General features: G+C 54.0%; 1 protein-coding gene across 1 annotated transcript; it reads left to right on the forward strand.

Annotated features, from left to right (window-relative positions):
* Nucleotides 1-18981: 18981 nt before the first annotated feature.
* oxtra (oxytocin receptor a) lies at nucleotides 18982-22145 on the forward strand. The gene is made up of 2 exons (XM_028824740.2): nucleotides 18982-20100; nucleotides 21386-22145. Exons 1-2 carry the CDS (start codon nucleotides 19182-19184, stop codon nucleotides 21634-21636), a joined length of 1170 nt encoding a protein of 389 aa, XP_028680573.1. The 5' UTR covers nucleotides 18982-19181; the 3' UTR covers nucleotides 21637-22145.
* Nucleotides 22146-22276: the final 131 nt, after the last annotated feature.

Below are 22276 nucleotides of genomic sequence, written 5' to 3' on the forward strand. Positions count from 1 at the left end.
CACGACGATGATGATGACGACACTCCGGAGTCGTGCACTGAAGACCACCAAGGACAGCCCAGCACCGAGACCCCCTTATAGAGCTTCAGTGACAAAATGGTGGCATCCATGAAAATGAAAGCCATGAAGAACACTGTTAAAGGATGGCATGGCCCACTGTGTGCCCATGGGGTGGTCTTCTTGATGTCACGTATACTGCTGCCCTGCATAATGCCTGCTGTTCATCTCTCACCCCCAGGATGCCACCCTCCTTCCATAGCTCCCCCCCCCCAGGTGGCTCCTGGCGTGAAGCGCTCTGTGTGTGTTGTCATCGTTGTCACAGAGTCCCCGACCCCAAGCAGCCTTGCCGTGTGTTGCCGTGCTTGCGTGACGGCCCCTAATCGGGGGGCTGCTTGACTCGTGTATACATTCCCCACCGACATGTGTGTTTCATTTGAGTAAACTCGGCCGTGGCGGGCAGCTGACGGGGGGCTCTAATCAGCTCGGCCTCCAAACACCTGGCACGTCCTTTTTATTTTCACTTGTCCCTCTCACTTTGAGTTTGCAGGCCTTGTGAATGGTCTGAGCTGTCGGACCCCTCGTGTGCCCCCTTTGACCCCAGCTAGAGTGGTGATGTGCCATGCAGAGGTGGCCTCCTCCGTCCCGCTTTGCTTTTGAAGCCCCCCCGATTTCTTGCACTTTTATGTTTAATTCTAACGTTTTTTGCCAGGGTGGTCTCTGCTCTGCCATTCTGTGTTTTATTTCGCATCTCATTCAATGCCAATTTGAGTTTCCCATGGTGTCGTAGGTGTCAATGTGGCATTGATGCCCGATTGCTGTCATATGATTGTCCAAGTCTGTGGGCAAAATAGACACAAGTGGGAGAGGGTCACAAGCGGGCAGGACCACCTGGAGTCATGTGCTCACTGTGGTCTCTTTCCATTACACTGGCACCAGCCCACCCCTTCAAGTGTCACCATCTGTGACAGCCACCTGCTTGCTCAGCACAAATTGTAAATGAGGTGGCACTTTGGCCAAGAATGAGCCAGCGATTGTCACTCATGAGCTTCATGCCACCCTCTCCTGAAGGCTCAAAGGCTGACATGACCAAAGGTGGTCTTAGCCTTTCTGGACGTAGCCCCTCCTGCTCTTCCAGTTTCAGCCTGGTATTCTCCTGTCCCTGCGGCGTGTGGCAGGTCAGGGTGGCACACTGTGACAAGATGAGAAACGCCAGTGAGGAAAAGAACAAAGCACTGGGCTCGACGGGCAGGTGGCACCTCTGCTCTCAGCAGTGCCTTCGAGAGCCTGCACCAGGGTGCCTGAAATGATCTCCTTGGCACCTCCCAACATTCCCTGGTTGCCTGGCACTAAAGAGTCAGGACATGCGCCACGTTCCTACAATGCACTTTAGGTCTTTTATGTCACATTCAGTTTGGAACATCCAACGTCCGAGTGGCACAACAGCAGTCGGGCACCCGGACTGCAAACACTGACATAAAGGCAGGCCACGGGCTGGTGCCACACTAAGCCTCTCTCTGCCAGGCACTTTCTGGGTCACAGCTGCTAAGGTGGCACCAATCTCAATGAAGTGACCAAAGCCTGTGCCAACCCTGATGTGCCCATTGTCAGCCAGAAGGCTGGGTTTATGTGCACCCAAGAGCCCAGTGCCCAAATGCCAGTTGAGCTGAAGTGACAGTCAGGGTGGACAACGGCCAGGTGGGCTGCCTGGTTCAGTCATGCCAGGTAAGCAGCTCTCGTGGGTCCTCGCCGTCCAACTTGTGAATTCCCAGTACTCCTGGCTGGGTCTTTGTTCACAGCGGACCCCCCTCATCTGTATGCCATCCACCACCTGAGCGGTCACCATCCTCATTTCCACTTAAATTAAAACTTGAATTGCTGGTCCCGGGGGTCTGGGGAGCGACACTCGTGTGGGTTCAGTGCGTGTGAACTTATCAGCCGCTGTAATGAGCTCCACGGCAAACCAAAATGGAGATGCCAGTCTACAGCTGCCCGCTCCGCAGGCCAAGTGAAGGGACCGAGCACCATGTCTACACACCAAAACAGCCATGAAACTCTGGTCTGAGGCCCCGTGCCAACCTCTGTGCCCAGGAGCAGCAGGCAGCATTACCTCCCCCTAGTATCCCCCCAGGCTTGTGTGGTTTGTCCTCAATGCTCTATGCCCACCATAAGTAAACGTGTCAGATGACGATGACACATTTTAAATGTTGGACCTGGGAACTGCGCCACCTAGAGGACAGGCATCAGGCTGTGGGCACAGGAAGGGGTGGATACTTCACGGGTGTTGGCCTCAGCCACATATGTAGAACCTTGTCACGGCCGTGAGGTCACCCCGGCGTCTGAGTGGCACAGAGAACTTCCTGTCGGTTTTGTCACTTCAAAGTACTTCATTCTGACAAGGTGGGCACTTGGGACCCCAGCTTCATGCGTCTTACAAATCAGGTGGTCTTCCTCGGCTGACTCCACTTTCATCAGGTCGTGTTCTGAATTTCTCCGAGGGGCTCAAATCCCAGAATGGGCCCCCAGGGTGGGCAGCTCCACCTGCTGACCTGTGGTTTATTGTGAAAGGTGCTATATAAAGTCACCCTTGACTGAATCTGCGTCTGTCACGTGCCTCTGGGTCGATATAAAGGAGTCTGCCCAGTCTCTGCGCTTCAGTCTCCATTGATGCCAGTGTTCAAAGGCGCAATATAAAGCAGAGGGACTGGTGAAGTCTTTAAATGTGAGGCCTGAGCGCGCTGTGGCAAGAGAGGGGCTCCTCTGAAGGAGACCCCCAGACATCAAGGACGGACCCCTTCAAGGGTGACAAGCAAGGAGACTCAAATAAAAAGCATCTCTTGAAGGAAGGACATCAATGTATGAATCCTGGGCACCTCAGCACCCGTGCCACTTTAAAGGCCACCCCACACCCAGCTCCTCAGGTCACTAGTCACCCCAACACCAGCATGCCCAGGGCACAGTGGGTGAATTCAAGGAACTCGATTGGTCTGTGGCTCCCTGGCTCAGGACATGAACATGGCAGTGGGTTGGCACTGGGGGCACCAGCAAGCCACAGACGAGAGCCAAGGATGCGTGTAAAGCCTGGACTGTCCTTGGGAGATGAATGGGGACACAAAGGCTGTCACTCGCCATGAAAGCAGCCATCTGCGGGGCGCATTAATCATTGAGAGCGACCGATCCGTGACTCAGCCACCGCCACTGTCATCGTCACCGGCAGAGATCGATGACAGTGTCAGACGCTGCTGCTTACTACATCACAGACAAGGGGAGGAGGAGGAGGAAGGACATCTGCACATCTGAAGAGGTGAAAGGGCGCTATATACTCGGGAGCAGAGAGAGACGGATATGAAAAGTGTCACTTAAAAAGAACGACATGGGCTGGGCATGTGAGGGCGCTTACAAATAGTCAAGAAACCAAAAGATTGGATAGGAAAGGCACTGAATACCTCATGGAAGGGGCGCCATGTCCTCAGTAGTGGATAAGGGGACAGGAGAGGCGCTGAATGTCACACAGACGTAGAAAATCAACTCGCTAATCACTAGCTAGAGGGATCTGAAGGGTTAGGGTTAGTAGAAGAAAGGCGCTGTACTGTGAGTGACACGTGAAAGGCGCTATAATGTGACATGTGAAAGGTGCTGTACTGTGAGTGACACGTGAAAGGCGCTATAATGTGACATGTGAAAGGTGCTGTACTGTGAGTGACACGTGAAAGGCGCTGTATAAATACATACCAATCAAAGTGATTCCAACTGAAGGTGGACACCCTGCTTCTCCTGCTGTGGCATGGTGGTGGTCCCTTCTTTATTTTGATAACATTTCCTCAAACAGGTGTCCAGGGTGGGCTCGGCTCGGCCCCCCTGGCCCATCAGGATGTGCTCGTAACCCGACACGGCCCCTTGTTGAATTGGTTTCATTCCGGAAGTCAGGTGATTGATTGGGCTTCGTGGCACCAGACCACCAGGACTGTGCTTGCGGCCGCCTAATGAAGACAGAGCGCTCACCATGGGGGTCACAAGTTCATGCCCTCGGTGGAGATGAGTCGCAGGGCCCACCTGAAGGCCCGCCGTAAACACAATTACAGGCTTCGGCTCAGCGGAGCTCACGTGAGTGCCCAGCGTGACTCAGGGCGTTCTGCTCAGTCGTATTGGACCCACCTGTCTGCTGCTCACTCAAGGACTTCAGCTGGGGGTCCCCGCCAGTGTGGCACGTGTACGCAACACAAGTCTCGTGTGATTATTGGACACACAGGGGGATGGCCACTCCGTTCAGACCCCCACTTCAGGCAGTCAGCTGACACCTAATGTTCATTCAGCGAATCAAACGAGAGAGTGGATGTGGGCGTGGTGGCCTTGACTCCTCCCAGTACACAGGCTGGCATGGCAGCACTCAGTCAAGTCAGGTCCCTGGGAGTCGCATTTGTGTTTTGATGGGACGTCCACAGACTTTTGGGGTCCAATGGCCTCAGTAAGTCACAACAACACAGACAAAGATCAGACAGCTGCACCACCACAAAGAAGGAAAACAAACAAGACCTTTGCCCACCTGCCTGTTTGTGTGCCCATTATACCAGGGCCCAGCCACACACAGGTGCTCACCACCTCAGAGAAGGGGCACAGGGAGAGGGGACACAGCACAAATGACAAGCGGACGCAGTGTCACAACAGATGTGTGCATGCGGGCACAGGATCGGTCCATCCATCATTTATAAAGCGCCTTTCATCTGCGACTATCTAGTGCCCTGTACCTGCCAGGGCTGTTAGCTAATATGGCACCTTTCACCTCGATCGCCTCTACAGTACTCTTCACATCCGTCTATGATATAGCGCCTTTCTCATCTGCCACTTTGCCACTCGTCTATCAAATTGCCCCTTCATTAGGAGTGTTGACAATGACAGGGGCGGCACGGTGGCGCAGTGGGTAGCGCTGCTGCCTCGCAGTTGGGAGATCTGGGGACCTGGGTTCAATTCCCGGGTCCTCCCTGCATGGAGTTTGCATGTTCTCCCCGTGTCTGCGTGGGTTTTCTCCGGGCGCTCCGGTTTCCTCCCACATTCCAAAGACATGCAGGTTAGGTGGATTGGCGATTCTAAATTGGCCCTAGTGTGTGCTTGGTGTGTGTTTGTGTGTGTCCTGTGGTGGGTTGGCACCCTGCCCAGGATTGTTTCCTGCCTTGTGCCCTGTGTTGGCTGGGATTGGCTCCAGCAGACTCCCGTGACCCTGTGTTTGGATTCAGCGGGTTGGAAAATGGATGGATGGATGGACAATGACAGGCCATTCAGCCCACCAAAGCCCACCAGTCCGCTCTTCCTGGCCAGAAGGGGGCAGCACTGGCAGAGATCAGTCGAGCTCATCCTTGCACATCAGACCAACAAGCTGTGACAGCAATGGCTGTTCAACAGAATGGGTGGCAGAGGGGACAGGGACAGCTGTTAAAAACCAAGAAGGCACAGCAGAAAATAACTGAGAATTTGCCAAAGGACGAGAACATGAAGAAGGTGCAGAACAAGTGGCAAGGTGCCCAACCAACCCAAACGGGCCGCTGGCCCCCAGCTCCAGTGGTCCAAGTGGCTTCTCTACAATCCTTCAATGTCCGCATGACCTTCCAGGAGTGAGAGACAGACTGGCACAGCCTCAAGGCGTGATGCCAGCGTCACATGCATGGCACCCCTTTACTCTGCGTTCCCTCATTTGTGAGCGCCTGCTGGCCCTCGTCACATACATCACGTCAGACTCTAGGTGACAAATGCCAGCCTTCATGGCTTCACGCGTCCTTGATCCTGACTTGAAGTGACTTCCATCCAAATCTCAGCCGACTCCTCAGCTTTACTGAAGTGCCCACTCACGCGTCTGTCCACCTGGCAAATCTCACAGTGTTGCTGACCCCGTGCCAAGCTTAGGGGGGCCCACTCAGACACCGTCCGGTCAGTGTGTCCAATTTCGGGGCTTCAGCTGCCCCCGCCTGCCACTTTTCAGCAGTCGTTAAAATCCAGTAACCACCGCCGGATGAGACGGTCGATCAGAGTGGTCCGCCTCGTCACTCAGGACGGCTAAATTTAGAAGCACAAGGTTGATGGATCTCAGATGGACGGTCCGCTCCCTTCAGAGTTCCAAGGTTTTGCTAATTACGGACGACACATCTCAACCGCAACAAGCAAGGCCGTCCAATTCAAGCACAGTAGCACACGTGCCAGGACAACTGGCCAAGTGCCTACTTAATGGGGGGGGGGGGGGGGCGCTTTATAGAGGACCACTAGGGGCAAAGCTGGGCAGCCTGATGCTTAACAATGTCATGAATTGCAGACAGGACTGTGCCACCGAGGAAAGGAGGTGCAGAAAGAGGTGCCAGAGGGCACTGGGCAGGCCACAGACGTCATCAAAAATGCCACAAGCACACAAAGCAGGCTGTCGGGTAGCCTGGGTCTTCGGTGACAACCTGGTAAGAGAAGTGTGGTGGTGTGTCTGTGATGGTGTGGTCCTTCATAAAGTTTACGCTGAAATGCCCCGCTGGCTGCACGTCTCTCACATGTGAAACTCTAGCCTGGCATTGTAACTTGACTGTTAGGCTGGCGATGCCACTTGATGTACATTTGCTCTTACTGCCTGTCACTCTAGTACAGAGCAGGAGTGACATTCTCCATCTGAATGCGAGAGCCACGTCCCTAAACAGCAGACTGGGACCAGCAGGCACCACAGCTCGAGCCTCAGGGGTCTTCTCTCTCAAAAGTGATTTGTTCAAACCAAGACTGGCAAATGGCTGGGAGATGAGAGGAGTTTGCATCCACCTGTCCATCCTCTGATTCACATGGTCCAGTGCTGGGTGTCTGCTGCAGAGCCTAACCCAGCAACTTCAAACACAGTCACCCCTGGATGTGATGCCAGTCCTCTACAGGGCACAGTCTCTCTCACCAGTACGTTTGTAGAAGAGCGGAGAGAGAAGTCATGGGGGCGGGCAGAAAACACGTTAATGTCAGACTGGCAGACCTGAGCCTCCTGGTGCCACCACGCTGCCCATGCTCTGGCTGGAACACCCAAATCTAGAACTGGCAGCCATTACAAATGTAAGCTGTCTACACAAATGAACCTCCACTTGTCATTTGTTTAACTGGGAATAAACCCACCCACCCAGCCAGCCTGCCACCCACCCACCCACCCAGCCAGCCCCTGCTGGCCCCAACTCTTGTTGTTTGACCAAGAGCCCCTCGGCTTTTTAAAGTTAACAAACATCAGACCTTGAAATGAGCCCTCACAAGAGCAGCATGTCCACGGGCACAGTGGAGGTGGCACACCTGCCCAGTACCTGGATGTCACTTTGCTTTAATGCCATGTCTCAGCATGGCAGCCACCATTTGCTACAATGCCCACAAGTCCAGACCCACCACAAGTCACTCCTGTCACATCCCGCTCGAGTCTGCAGGTGGGCACTGCGTCTTTCCCCGACATCAGCTTGCCGTCCCCCCCTGTGCCCAGCTGAGGGACATATTGTTTTTAACACAAACCCGTACAAAAAAATCAAAACCAGCAAATGACACGTAGGAGGCAAACTCGGCGGCCTCGTCATTCGTAGTTTGATTATTTCAAGGAAAAGGCCTCCTTGTCAGAATTAGTCCACGACTTTATTTAATAAAAAGGAAACGCGGGTCACAAATGATGTACGCCGAGGCCGATCAGACACATCCAACGCACACTAAGTGACGATTAGCATGGCATGCATCCTGGCCTTGACAGTCACGTCAGCAGCGTTCAGTCGTAGATCACATGAAGGCCGCCCTCGTGCTGCAGATGAACTTCAGGAATGATTAGAAGAGACGGGCGAGCTGGGGGTCCAAATCCAACACGTCGTATACGTACAGCATGGCGAGGGGGGTCAGACTGGGCCTCGGAAAGAGAGGGGGGCAGAGCTGTCACAGGACCTCATCGGGACAAAGTGAGGGCACAGCCAGAAGCAACTGGCACATCATATGACGTGTGGGCCCCTCTTCTGTGCCCATGCCAGTCTCCTCCTACAAGCCATGCCCACAAAATCAGTTTCAACATCCAGGACAGAAAGGGGAAAAAAAAAGAGTGCCAAGACTGTGGCAGAACTTGGCAGAACGCCCTGTACTGGTTAACCCTTCGATATGGCACTGGCGCCATCAGAAAAGGGGGCAAGCAGGACTGTGCTGGAAGGACAGAACGCAGTCACCACATTTGACATACCCGCTGATCTTCAGCTGTGTAAACTGACATGGGCCAATGATGAGCGCAGCGAGTGCCAGTCTGATCTACTCAGCACCCAGACAGTGCGTGGCACAACATTGGCTCTCGACGGAGTCGGCTAAATAAAAGATACTCGATACCTGAAGGGAGTTCATTACCTCCACATACAGTACAAGCAGCTCAGGGTGTGCCATCAACATGCCCTCCTGTCTCTTCTCGTGCTCACTAAACCCACCTTGAAGGCTGAGGTCAGCGTGACTCCACGTGTCTCCACCGCTCCCCACCGACTCTCGTGTTCGACTGAAGAAGAAACTTCACTCGATAACAAGCCTGAACTGGCACACTGGCCCGCTTTCTGTGGACCACTTGTACTAAAAATGACGGCACACACAAAGTCCTTTTGGGGTTGGCATTGGATCTGACATCGTAAACACTTCAGGTCCCTCAGGACCTTGTGAAAGAAGCCGTTTTCGATACTGGCCGGCCGTCTCAATGTGGACACGTCAAGAGAGCCTCAGCCGTACTTTTCCATTTTGACAGAGTGCCCAGGACTTTCTGCTCCACGGCCCCGCTGGAATTTACTAAACACGTCTGCGGCCCTCTTTTAATTAACCTCGTTATTTTTAAGAGTTCGCCTGCTGGTTCATAGCGTCAGGCTTCAAGTACTCGCCAGCGGCTGCAGCTCGCATGTTCTCCCTGTGGTCATGTGGCTATGTGTGGGTGTGCACGGGAGTGGTGCCCTCAGTAGATGGCAATGCCCATCCAGGACTGGTTCTTACCCAGTTCTCCTGACAGTCTCCAGCTGAACAGGTTTGAGAGACTTGCTGCATGTCGAGTGGCTTATTAAGTGGCACTCTAGTCTTTGATGCCGCACCTCACAGCACCATGCTTCATGCCCTGGCCAGCCTCTGTGCCCAGCTGTCATTTTTTTTTCCTCTCTCCAGGTACTCCAGTTTTCCTCCTACGTCTGAAAAACAAACAGATAAGTTAGCAGATGTGTGGTTGAGAGAGGGTCTCACTTGGGATCAACCCCAGCCTCATGCCCAGCCTCGTACCCAGCCTCATGCCCAGCCTCATGCCCAGCCTCGTACCCAGGGACACTGAATTAGCTGGAGCGGGCTGAGCCAGTCAGTGAGGACCTACAGTACGACTTCTTGATCACATTTCTCACACACACCATTGTCTCCTCGGCCTTCATAACATTTCCATCGATTCGGTTTTCATGACCTTCTAGTTTCCTCTACAGATTCACTTGGCGTGTCCTTTTTGAAGATTTTTCACATTCCATGCTGTGAGTCGACCAAGAACATCGCCAACAATGAGCGCCATTTGTGTTGGTCACCACCGCCAGATTTCTAAAGCTCTCCCCTCTTTAAAGAAATATTCACAGAGTTTGGAGACCAGAGAGCCCATCAGCCGTACGTTTCCAGAAGACCATCCAGACCCTAAAGAGACCCTCCACCCGCTGAAGAAACGCCAGACGAAAAGCTGGCCCCTCGACTGTTAGGAAATCAAGCTGACACGTGCCACTCTGCCATTCCAAACAGAACGTGGCATCTCCAGGGGCCAATGTTTGAGTGCACAATTCATGGGGACAATGCCCAAGGCTCTGGACACGATACAGTAGAGGGCACCGGACGCACGACAAAAGAGGGCAAAAACGATTATTAATGAAAGAGGTCGATGACATAACACACGACAAAGGCCATTAGTGAGGTGGAAAGAGAAGTGTGAGATGGCACAGTGCCTCCTTAGTCAGGTATGGCAGGTGACAACGCAGCTGAGTGCCACACGAGTGAGGAGGCAGGTGGTGGCCCAAAGAGCACAAACTACTGATTCACTTTGGCGGGGGGACGAAGTTCTGCCCAAAACCCACAAGTCCTCACACCCAGCTGTGTTTTGTGTCATTCGCAGAGTTCCTTCATACAAACACAGCATCACTTTATGACCTGGCAGCAAGGTACCCAGACACATCCGCACTGTGGCATTAGGAAATGTCACCCGGGTAGACAAGTGTGACTCCAGTGTACAGCTGTGGCATCCAAAGTCACCACATCACCGTCCATTTGGGGATCAGATGAGCTATTTAGAATAGACTGGCACCCCTGTGGCACAACCTTTACAATTAGAAACATCGTTTATGTAACAGTAGAGCATCACCCTTGGCGAATAAACGGAACAAGAGCGATACGTGAAGAGTGCCACCATCGTCAGCCCCAACAGCAATGGGATGTGGGGGGGGGGGGGGGTTACAGGCTACGGCGTAAGTAAGAAGAAGAACTCGACATGGCGGCGCTGAACAACATGGTGTGTGACTGACCTTCAGTACAGAGGACTGGTCTACGATATGCCATGGCGTGCCAATGTGCCATACTCAGGAGTTTTAGCGTTGCCATGGAGTGTTCATTCAGAAAGTTCACTTATCGAGAGGGGACATTCCGTTAAGCCATCAGTCACACGGTGCCCGCTTCATTCAATGATGATGGACACTTTGCCAAACACAATCCAAAAGGACACAATGGATTTTCGGGGAATTGCTGGGTGAACTTCCAGGAGGGCTGCAAGATGGCTGAAAGGAATTAGAAAATAGCAGCAAAATACCAAAGCACTGGGACTCAAGTGACAGCAGGGCTTGTGGCCCCGCCATGACGGAGTGACATCTCAGAGACCTCCCTTAAAGTGACCTCATCTCTCGGTGACACCTGCGTCTCCAGTGACCTCATCGAGTCACTCACTTTGATCTGTGCAGCACAGCGTGGCCCTGTGGGTAGGACAACCCACAAAGAAGAAGGTGGCAGAGATGGCATAGATGTGCCAGTCTGATGAAGAAGATGGCAGCTGGACTTGACACTGCTGCTGCCACCGGCCCCTCTGCGGCTTTTGTTCTTTATTTCTCCTTAGACAATTTCTCGTATTAGGAATGTGTTTGTTTTCACATACCCCTCGGGGTCCGAGCGCCCGTGGAGTAATTACAGGTTAAGGGACTTGTTCAAGGGCCCAGCAGAGTAGGGGCTTCGAACTGGCAACCTTCTGGATACCAGTGCAGGTCCTTAGCCTCAGAGCCACCTTGTTTGTCCTTCTGCTGGGCTAGCAGGTCCACTCGTGTTAAATGTGGAGACGCCATTATGAAGATTCTGCATTTGAAACGTCACTTTAGATTTTCCATTTTCAGAAATACTTCGTGTCAATGAATATCAAGCAGCTCTCGTCGTTCTCAAAGTATCTGCAGTGACGGACTGCGTTGGTCACTTCTGGTGATCGTTACAATTAGGAGGCCCAGGCTCTCGTAGAAGTGACGTTTATTTGAGATTTTGACATAAATTATTCATTCATTCATCGTGTTTTGTGCTTTTTGACAAGACATCATGAGGTCGGACATCATGACGTGGGCACGAAGGCTGAGGATCCCACTCAAGGGCGCCACCGCTGGGCAGGAAGGGCCAGGCCAGCGGCCGTTGAAGAAAAGCCATCCAGGGGTCCGTGGCACGTGGCGTCTTGTAGAACTCGAACGGCTCTGAGAAGAGCACTGCAGACACCAGGGGAGTGCGGTGGGGGCTTCAGGGGGCAGTCGCTGTAGGTTTCCACTGGCAGCCAAACCCAAACAGCTCTTTCTGTGAGTTGTGCTTTTTAAAAATCAAATGCAAAGTGAACGTCAGCATCTGTGGCAATGCCATTCTAAAGAGGGCAAAGCAAAAGAAAGCAGCAGCAGCTAAAGGGGCACGCAGACCAGACGTGGACCTCCGGAGTCCGCGCTGCCAGCTTTCTCCATTTTGTTTTTTTTTTGTTCCATTTGTTTCCGTGTTGCTTTTCGTTTTTTCTCGTGTCATCACTTGGGGTGTTATGTTGACGTCATCATTGGCAGCATGGTGACATCATGAGTGTCACGTCCTGCTTTATCGTGGGGCAGAGAGACAAAGTTCAATAAAAAGAGGAGAAAACAGAAATTGGGAGAGAAGTGTAAGAAGAAATCGACCCTAATAAGTAAGTAAGAGTGGAAAGTGAAAACGTGGCAGGGCAGCGGGTACACCGACAAGGCGGGGTCCGCCGCTCGTGGCCTTCCTCAAACGAGATGACCGCCTCATCGGGGTGGCACATGCGGGTCATTTGTCGTTACGCCCGTCGTCTGCTTGCCCCCATTAACCCTCACACTGGTACTGAAAGGCGCCGTATACGCCGTGGGTGACAACTGTCCTGGGAACTCGTCGTCACTTCTGCACAGTCGTATTCCTTGGCAGGAGTTTCATGCATGTGCCAAAGTTGAAAGCCAAGAATTCTTTGAAAACTCCCAACTCCGCTTTTTGTGTCAACGTGTTCAAAAAAATTAAAGAGCAAAAAGGGTGCCAGCCTGTGCGGGTGCTGAGCTCGGCTGTGCAGTTCATTGTTCTCTTTCTCGTCTTTTCACAGTGACTGGAGATTTGAATGCCAGCTGACAGGACGCTTGAAAATGTTAGGAGCGCAGTCACCCTGCGGAGGAGAACACAAGAGAAGATGAAAAGTGGGGAGTCGGCCCCTTGGCATCGCAGTGAGTACAAGGCGCCATGTGCCCAGTCCTAAGTGGGTGGTGAGTGTTGCTCACATGGATGAATGTGACCAGTCACAAATGGCACTGAGGGCACCGGTGATGTGGCTCCTCGTTGTATTTGAATTGCTTGTCTTCATCACTGACCGATGTGCCATGTCCGTGTCTGCTGGCAGGCTGGCATGAATTAGCAAAGCGCCAGCTCATTCCAGCATCAAACCCCCCCAACCCCCCCGTCACGTTCGCTTTCATCTCGGCTCCACCCCAAAACTCTACACGTGGCACTTTAACATCCCACAGAACCCAGAGAACAAATGAGCAGCCAGTGTGGTGGGCACGAGGGACATCAGGTCTCGACTTAGGTGGGCAGGACTGAATGGCCTGTCCTGATGTTTTCAAATGGAGACCGCCGGGCTGCTCCTGAGGGTCTCTCGCCGACTTGCCCTTCAGCCCCTCATTTAGCACCAGACGGCTTGAATTGGCTCCACGCTCCCCTGCTTTGATTTAAATGCTTTAGCGCTAAGGTCGACTCCTCAGGGTGGGCTCATAATTCCTTGCAGGCACCCCGGCGACATCTTAGACTCCCATTTTTGTGTCCATTTTTTCCAAAAAGAGCTCCGGGACACCCAGCACATTTTATTACATTTCTGACAAAAACAGAAATAAAAACCAGGAGACGGTCAGGAGTCTCCCACTGAGGCCTTGAGATGTTTTATTATTGTGTTGGTCATTTGCCAGGCTGACTTGAATGCCATCTGACAGGACACTTTAAGAATGCAGAATCGCATTTGAAACGACGTTCAGAAAAGCGCAGTGAGCTGCTAGCACAGGGCATAACATGGGCACCCAGTCGGCCTGCCCAAAGTTGGCCACTTTTTGACAGCCACGTATCTGTATGGCACATAGTGACATGAAGATTTGTGTCACTGAGCCTGGCCCAGTGCGGGCACACCTGGCACACCTGCAGCCATTGGGCAGTCAAGTCTTGGGAGGCCACGAGGCTTTGACAAAAAGAGACTTTTACGTGTAAATTGTCATTAAGAACAATTGTGACTCAAATGGGACTGAACAGACGCTGAAAGGACGGGACAGAAAGTGGGCACTGCAGAGATTTAAAGGAGAAAAAGAGAAACCCCTTGGAAAGCACACTGGCTGCTGGGACTCCGCGGCGTAAGGACACGTCACGTGCTGCGAGCGTTTCATCGGCTAATGGGATTCGTGACAGAAAAAAGGCTTTTCTTGATAAATAATGCATAAAGAGTGACAAGATGACATTAGTGCCAATCTGTAAAGAAAGTGACATCACGTCTATTAATGGCTGAATGGGGAAACAGTGAAAGGTGCAACTCTTAGGGGTGTGCAGAGGAGGGGACAAAGGCAGGGCAGGTGAAGGACGCGAGGTGACAGTTGGCGCTCCTGAGAGAAGATGAAGGCAGAGATTAAAGAGTTCATTGGTGACGTAACCTCGGTAACCTTTGGCACTGACCGGCAAGATAGATGTGTGGGTAGAGATGTCACGCTTGGGTCCTCTGCGGACACACGGGCAGAGAGACAGACAGACAGATAGACAGACGGACGGGGAGATGGACAGACGGGTGGACAGACAGATGGGTGGACGGGCAGACAGATAGATGGGCAGACAGACGGGCAGACAGATAGATGGGCAGACAGACGGACAGACAGGCCCTGCACTTCTCCCTCCTGACTGAAGCCCACCGACTGTTAAAGGTCACAGCACAAAGCTCCGTATCCCGGTGTCCTCTTCCTCCTCCGACTAAAGGACACACGAGGGGCCGGGCACTGAGAGTTTGTCCCTTTTCTTTTCAGTACCCGCAGTCTGAATCATTTCAGGAAGTCATTTGCATTGTTTCTTGTGCCCTGGGGGTCCCTGAGGATTTCCTCCAGCCGTGACGTTCGTGACCGTTGAAGAGACAGAAGCTGAGATGTGAGAATGCGCTCCTCCGCGTCACGTCCTTCCTCCGCTTGGCTCTGCACGGCTCGGCTGCTCCCACTCGTCGTTTCCCATGAAGCCCCTCTGACTGGAGATTTGTTTCGGTTATTCGTGATGCCTACGAGCCTCAGCTGACCACACGTTGACCATGGCCTTCCCCCCATTGAGGGTCTCCTTGATTTATATAGCGCCTTTTCATTGGCACACTCATTCGATGGAATCACAACAGAGTCTCACCCTGGCAGGTCACATGGCGGTGCCCCTTTTACCACCGTGCCTTCTGGAGTTTGATTTTGCTCAGCTCTGAATTTCTTTGATCTTGTGCCCACCTGTCTCATCGTCGTCTGTCTGTCTGCCTGCAGTTTCGTCCACAGCCCACCAGGACTGCATTGCCCCCTCCATTTTAGGCCATTGCTCTGCCAGGCCTCAAGGACCCCTGGTGCTGCTGGCCTTTGTTTCCTTAACTCTTCATCACGCTGATGATGGACAAAAGAATTTTCATTTTCACACTTAACTCAGAAACAGACGAGAGCACAGATTTCATGGCACAAGTGCCCAGTGCCACCTGCAACAGTGGCCCGGGTTGCAGACTTTCAGAGAAAGTTTGGAATCTGCGGTCGTGTTCTTGTGCCCCTTTGAACCTCCTTGTGTCACCATAGCGGGTGACGCTGAATGGCATCACCCCCTTGGTGTTCGTCTGGGCCTTTTGCCTCAGTTTACTGTCTGGTGGTCACAAAGGAACAGCGAGCGTCAGATGTGTGCCTTGACTTGGTGGCTTTAGCCATGCCAGTGCCACACAGCACAAAGAAAGACCGCTGAGTCGCGTTATTGAAGGGGGCGACAGGTTTCATCTGGGCTTCTCTAACAACCCGCTGCCATGGGGACACTGGAGTGGTGGCTCCCGATGATGTGGCTTGGCTGACGTATGTGACAAATAAATTAGAAGTCGGTCACTTGAAGGTGTAGTAGAACAACGGGGACGAGACTCGCCCATTCAGCACAGCAAGCCTGCCCGTCCTCGTCGTCCACAGCAACCACATTAAAGGGCACCCTGGCACATCAATTTCTATCAAAGATGAGAACATTTCTGGAAGATTCCAAACTCGGGATACTCGTGTAAGTAGGACACCAGGAAAAAGAATTCATTAATTAGCCAAACAGCGAGGGGGCGAAAGGAGCCATCAAGAGACCGGCGGTGGTCTCTGTAGCTCTGCTGCCCCGCAGGAAGGACACTTGGGGTCCCTGTGTGGGGTCTGCATGTTCTCCCCGCCTCCGCCCAAAGACAGGCAGCTCAGGTGAACTGGCGTCGTCAGACCGGCCCCCCAGGACTTGTTCCTGCCTTGGGCCCCCCACCCTGGCCTTGGTAACTGAAGCTGCATGGATGGAGGAGGAGGAGGAGGAGTCACTGTGTACTGCGCCAGGCCATCCCCTTACAACTCGGTGCCCCTGGGTTGGCATCCCGGGGAGTTGACATGTTCTCCCTGTGGCTGTGTGGGGGTCCCTTCAGGGTCCGAAGACACCCAGCTGAGGTGAGCTGGCGATGTGTGTGTGAGTTTGGGGGGGTTGGAGGACAAAGAATCTTCAGGTGCCAGTGGTGCCTTCTGAACCCCCAAATTGCCCAAACTCGGAGGATGGCGCCCTGCGCGGCGTCACGTGACCGTCACACCACAAATTAGCGGCTGTCAGAGTCGAGCCAGTGTGGTGGCGCAAGCCGTAAAAACGAACAGCACGGGCGACACGATCGTTACTCCCCCGCCGATAAATCACACCCCCCCCCCCCCCCTCGCCACTGCAGGGTCTGCCTTTCCTCCAACGTCGCCGGGCGATTTATGAGCTGTGACTTCTGGACGAGGCGGCCTGCGCTAATGAAAGACAGACGGTGGACACGGTGGACACGCGCCTCTGTCACCTCACCGGTTTGCGTGTGACATTTACCAGGACAGGCCACAAAGACAACCAAACTGGTCAGGGGGGAAAAAAATCACCTCATGCTGTCCGACCGTAGAATGAAAGATTAACGGCGTGATAAGGAAGAGGCTTTTATAGGTGATGGGTGAGAAAGAAAGAAAGAAAGAAAGAAAGAAAGAAAGAAAGAAAGAAAGAAAGAAAGAAAGAAAGAAAGAAAGAAAGAAATCAATCAATCAATCAATCAATCGATCGATCGATCAATCCTCCTTTGGGGTTGTGTTGCACTCCCTTCTGCCAGAATCTTCACTTTAATCTGATAAATAAGACACAACAGGACAAACGAGCAGAATCAGGAGCGGGCATGGCATGTGGGCATGGCACCCAGTGGTCTCCTCTTGTTTGTCAAGTTGCCACCAAATGAAAGATCTGTTATCCTGCTGATGGCCCTCCTGTCCCTCCAAGACCGCAATGTCCTGACAAAGACTGGCAAGGAGGCACCGAGCAGCCCTGCCAACACAGAAACGGCCCGCTGCACTTCAGCCTGCATGCCCAGCCATTACTTTCATTCCTGACGCAGTTGGTATCAAGTTGGCATTCGGGGGTCTCTGATGTCTGCAGTCATAAAAATGGCGCTGGTGGGAGTAACAGGTATTCATATTGTGGAGCGGCATGAAAGGCGCTATTAAGTCCACAGATAGACAGATGTGTGACAGGCGCTACTGTATGTGACAGACAAATGTGACAGGTGCTACTGTATGTGACAGACAGATGTGTGACAGACGCTACTGTTTGTGACAGACAGATGTTTACTGCACAGAACACCTTCCACATCTCAGAGACTTAGACTGTCTACGCACTTTAGAACGTGAAAGGCGCTATATAACAGATGTATGTTCTGGTAATGTGGCCTTCTGTGCTGGGATGTCACTGGTCAGCCACAGCATTCCAATCACCTGCCTGACACTGTTGGGGTCCCCCTCAGGCCTCCCGTAAGAGGGTCCGATTGTTTTTCCAGCAATCGCTCGATCGGATTGTGAGCTGAGGAATTCGGGGGTCACGTCGGCACCTTGAACACTTTGGCACGTCCCTCAAAGCGCTCCTGGACAATGTTGGCAGTGTGACAGGGCACACCATCCAGCTGAAAGACGCCACTGCCATGAAGGGGTGGTCTTTAGGCAGGTGGCACATGTCAAAGTAACATCCACATCGAGGTTCACATCAGGGTGTTGCCCAGAGCGTCACACTGCGTCTGCCAGCTTACCTTCTTCCCACAGTGCCAAGGACGCACACCCACCCAGCCATCCACAAGCTCTAAGAGACCAGGCCACCTTCTCCCGTTGCTCCACAGTCCAGTTCTGGCTCATTGTGGGCACTCTCGATGGTGGACAGGGGGTCTGCATGGGCGCTCTGCGGGCACTGTGTGTCTGGACACGTCGGTTAAGCTTTTCATCAATTTGTGCTCCAGTAGCTTTTCTGTGGGGTCGGGCCAGGCAGGCACCAGTGAGCCCTGCGCCCCCGATTGTCTGTCCTTGGACCACTCGTGATGGGGACTGAGCGCCGCGAGACCTGCCGTTCAACATGTCGCCTTCCAGGACTGGCTGAGCTGTCCACCTGTGCCATTGTGACGAGGTATTCGCGTTGGTTTTTAACGTTGTGGCTGTGCGGTGTGTTGTCACTGAACCGAATGTAGCGGCAGTGGAGACGTGTTGGTGTTTGGTGTCCCGTTCAGTCACCTCATGAATGTTCAGCACACGAGCGGCATTTCAAACGTCCTTGAATGTCCTCGGCGGTCCATAATCGAATCACAATGAAGGGAGGAGGGTCGCCCATTCTGTGCCCCCCCCCCGTTCGCTCTTCGGACCCGAGCCGGACTGGACTGCGGGCCGCGTCGCCAAGCAGAGTGGCGTGTCGGGAGCAGAGCTCCACCTGGCGGCCGAACTTCGGCGCTGCACTGCCACCCTGACGCCGGCTCGCGAAGGTGCACCCTGTGGTATAAACGGCGGGGCGCTCGAGGCTGCCGCTTCATTGCCGGACCCGCACAGGAGGGACGGACAGGCAGCCCGTTAACGGAGCCTTTTCGGCGGGTAGGATGGTGCGGTGCCCGTGGAGAGCGGGACTGCGGACGGCTTCCTTCGCCTTGTTGGCACGACTGGATCGCGCTGCGTGATCGCTGCCCAATAAAAGAAGGTACGCCGTCGGCGCGCCTTTCAGAAAATCGCCGAGGAGCTCGGAGGTCGAGCGGCGCTTCACGTGGACGGAGTAGAAGCGCAGCCCCCCGCTCGCCCCCCGCTTTTGTGTTTTTTTACTTCTGTTTTACATTTTTCGTTACTAAAAGTGGCGACGATCTGCTCCTCGTCTCTAAAGTGTGACCCTCAGCTCGGCTCTCATACTCCTTCTTCTTCTTCTTCTTTTTTTGTTCTTTGGTCCTTTTTATATTTTTAAACGATTTCTGGATTGCACTTTTGACGGAGTTCACCGAGCAGCCCCCCCACCGCCTCTCCACGCTTCCCTGTGGAGTCATCGCAAGACGCGAAGCCGAGGCGCCGCTAAGATGTGAGCTCGGCCAGCCGCTGGAACTGAAGCGGACGAAGGTGCGAGGGGGCGCCCGCGTCATGGAGGGCACGCTGTCCAGAGAGCCCGACCTCCGGCCGTTCGGCAATTACTCGGAAAACTCGACGGCGGACAACCGCGGCGTCCCGGGCAACGGCACGGCCAACCCGCTGCTGCGGAACGAGGAGGTGGCCAAAGTGGAGGTGGCCGTGCTGGCCTCCGTCCTCTTCCTCGCCCTGACCGGCAACCTGTGCGTCCTGCTGGCCATCCACCAGGCCAAGCCGAGCCAGTCGCGGATGTACTTCTTCATGAAGCACCTGAGCATCGCCGACCTGGTGGTGGCCGTCTTTCAGGTGCTGCCGCAGCTCATCTGGGACATCACCTTCCGCTTCTACGGGCCCGACGTCCTCTGCCGGCTGGTCAAGTACTTACAGGTGGTCGGCATGTTCGCGTCCACCTACATGCTGGTGCTCATGTCCGTGGACAGGTGCCTGGCCATCTGCCAGCCTCTCCGCTCCCTGCACAGGCGCTCCGACCACGTCTACGTGCTGCTCTCCTGGCTGCTCAGCCTGCTCGTCAGCGTCCCTCAGGTCTACATTTTCCGCCTGAAGGAGGTGGGCTCGGGGGTCCACGACTGCTGGGGGGACTTCGTTCAGCCCTGGGGGATGAAGGCCTACGTGACGTGGATCACCCTCACCATCTACGTCATCCCCGTGACGGTGCTCAGCGCCTGCTACGGTCTGATCAGCTTCAAGATCTGGCAGAACTTGAAACTCAAAACCAGGAGGGGGCAGAGCAGCCCGGCCGAGGCGTGCCGGGGGTCCGCGCTCAGCCGGGTCAGCAGCGTCAAGCTCATCTCCAAGGCCAAGATCAGGACGGTCAAGATGACCTTCGTCATCGTCGTGGCCTACGTCGTCTGCTGGACCCCCTTCTTCTTTGTGCAGATGTGGGCGGCCTGGGACCCCGCGGCGCCGCGAGAAGGTAAAGTGGATGGAGGGCGTCACTGGGCCGTTGGGGCATGGAGAAAGAGGGCATCGGGGTGCTTAGGAGAAAAAGCGCCTCCTACTGGTGGGGGCCTGCTAGATGAGCAGTATGTGGGGGTCTCTCTGTTGGGCACAGCGTGAAGAAAAAGGCACAGAAAATAAAATCAGTCGCTTAGATAGCGCATTAAAAATGTCATATAGCGCCTGTCACAGCTGTCTACCTAGGCGTGGAGTTGGCATGTTCTCCCGTGTCTGCGTGGGTTTGCTCCCACAGTCCAAAGACATGCAGGTCAGGTGCACTGGCGATCCTAAATTGTCCCGTGTGTGTGTGTGTGTGTGTGTGTGTGCCCTGCAGTGGGCTGGCACTCTGCCCGGGGTTTGTTCCTGCCTTGCGACCTGTGCTGCCTGGGATTGGCTCCAGCAGACCCTGTGTTAGGATATAGCGGGTTGGATGATGACTGACTGACATTTATTATATAGCGCCTTTCACATCTATCTATCTATCTCTCATATAGTGCCTTTCACAGCTCTCTATCTCTCATATAGCGCCTTTCACATCGGTCTGTCTATTTACACCACTGCTCCCAGTATGTGATGCGTCTCTTGCCTCTCGTCGTGTGTTTCTTCCCAGTAATCAACAGCTAGTTCTCTATATAGCGCCTTTCTACAGGTGGTCGTGTAGTAATCAAAGTCTTCTTCTCGATTGAGCTAAGTCACATGACCCACTCGTATTTGCCCATCCCCCCTGCTTTTCCTCTTTGCAGGTGGGCGCTTTTTCGTTCCCCGGTGCCCCTCACGTCGCCGCCGTTCCCTTCCTTGTATTTCCACTCAGGATTGTAGGGGTGGGGGGGTTCATGACAGGGGGTGCCACTGAAATGCCCGGCTACTTGTCAGCGGGTTTCACTCCACGTCGCCGGAGATTAACGCGCAAGTCGACATATCTGAGCTCGGCGCCGAATTCGAAGTCAAAATAAGGCATACTGGCGGGTGGCACAACGCAATTCATGTGGGCACTGCTCAGGGTCACGTCAAGGCTGGCAGGGGCACCGTGTTTCTGGCCACACCGATCTACACAAGCACATCATCATGTCGCTGCTTTAAGGACAACTGAAGACGACCTTCAAAGAGTTGTGGGTACAAGGACACTGGCACTGTGCCTCCACACTTAGGGTCCGTCGCTTGGGGGGGGTCATGTGAGGTGAGGCCGGGGGCGGTAAGCGCTGGCACCGAGACTGAGGGATGTCGGGTGGTCCACATGCCCATTTTGTCTGTTTCTCTTCCAGCGTCGGCCTTCATCATCGCCATGCTGCTCGCCAGCCTCAACAGCTGCTGTAACCCCTGGATCTACATGTTCTTCGCCGGCCACCTCTTCCGCGGGGTGCTGCGTCACTTCCTGTGCTGCTCCAGTCGCCGCCACCTGAAGACGTCGCAGTGCAGCTGTGAGCTCCGCTCCGGCCGGAAGGGCACCTCGTCCACACTGGTGATGAAGAGCTCGGGCAGCCAGAGGAGCGTCACCCAGACCTCGGTGGCATGACGGGCACACCCCTCGGGCCGTCTGTCTGACAGGTGGGGTACCCTGTGACTTTGGGACTGTGCCACCCCTCCAGTGGTGTGGCAGACCTGGTGCCACAAATGAGTCGTCTGCCTGATGTCACCGGCTGCCCGTGTGCCCCTCAGGGTTTGTAACAGCAGGGCACCGCCACTGGGTTGGACCCTGGGGGGGTGGCACTCTTGGGGCTGATTGTGTGCACCCCTCCATTTTGTGAACCACCCCCAGACTGGACGCCATTGTTTAGGACACACAGGTGGCACGGGGGTCCGCCTGAGCTCTCCAGACTTTGTGGAGTGGTCTGCTCATTTTGATGTTCACAGATGCCCTCTGGCCTGGTGGCCGACTCTAGAAGTCATCGTCTTATTTTCCTATTTATTATAATAAATGTCCACTCCTCCTTCTTACTGTGTCTCCGCCCACATGCTGCCAGTCGGGTACTTGTGGTGGGTGGCCCAGTGGTTGGTGCTGCAGAGCCCGGGGTTAGAGTGTATTGGTCTCACTGTGTGAAGTTGGACTTTTCTCCCAGGGGTTTCTTTAGGTTCTCCGATTCTCCTCCGGTTCGTGAGCTGGCGTTTGCCCTGTGAAGCACTGCCATGCCATCCAGGTTGGCTTCCTGCCCTGC

Source organism: Erpetoichthys calabaricus, chromosome 18, assembly GCF_900747795.2.
Source record: "Erpetoichthys calabaricus chromosome 18, fErpCal1.3, whole genome shotgun sequence".
In the NCBI taxonomy this organism is placed as follows: Eukaryota; Metazoa; Chordata; class Cladistia; order Polypteriformes; family Polypteridae; genus Erpetoichthys; species Erpetoichthys calabaricus.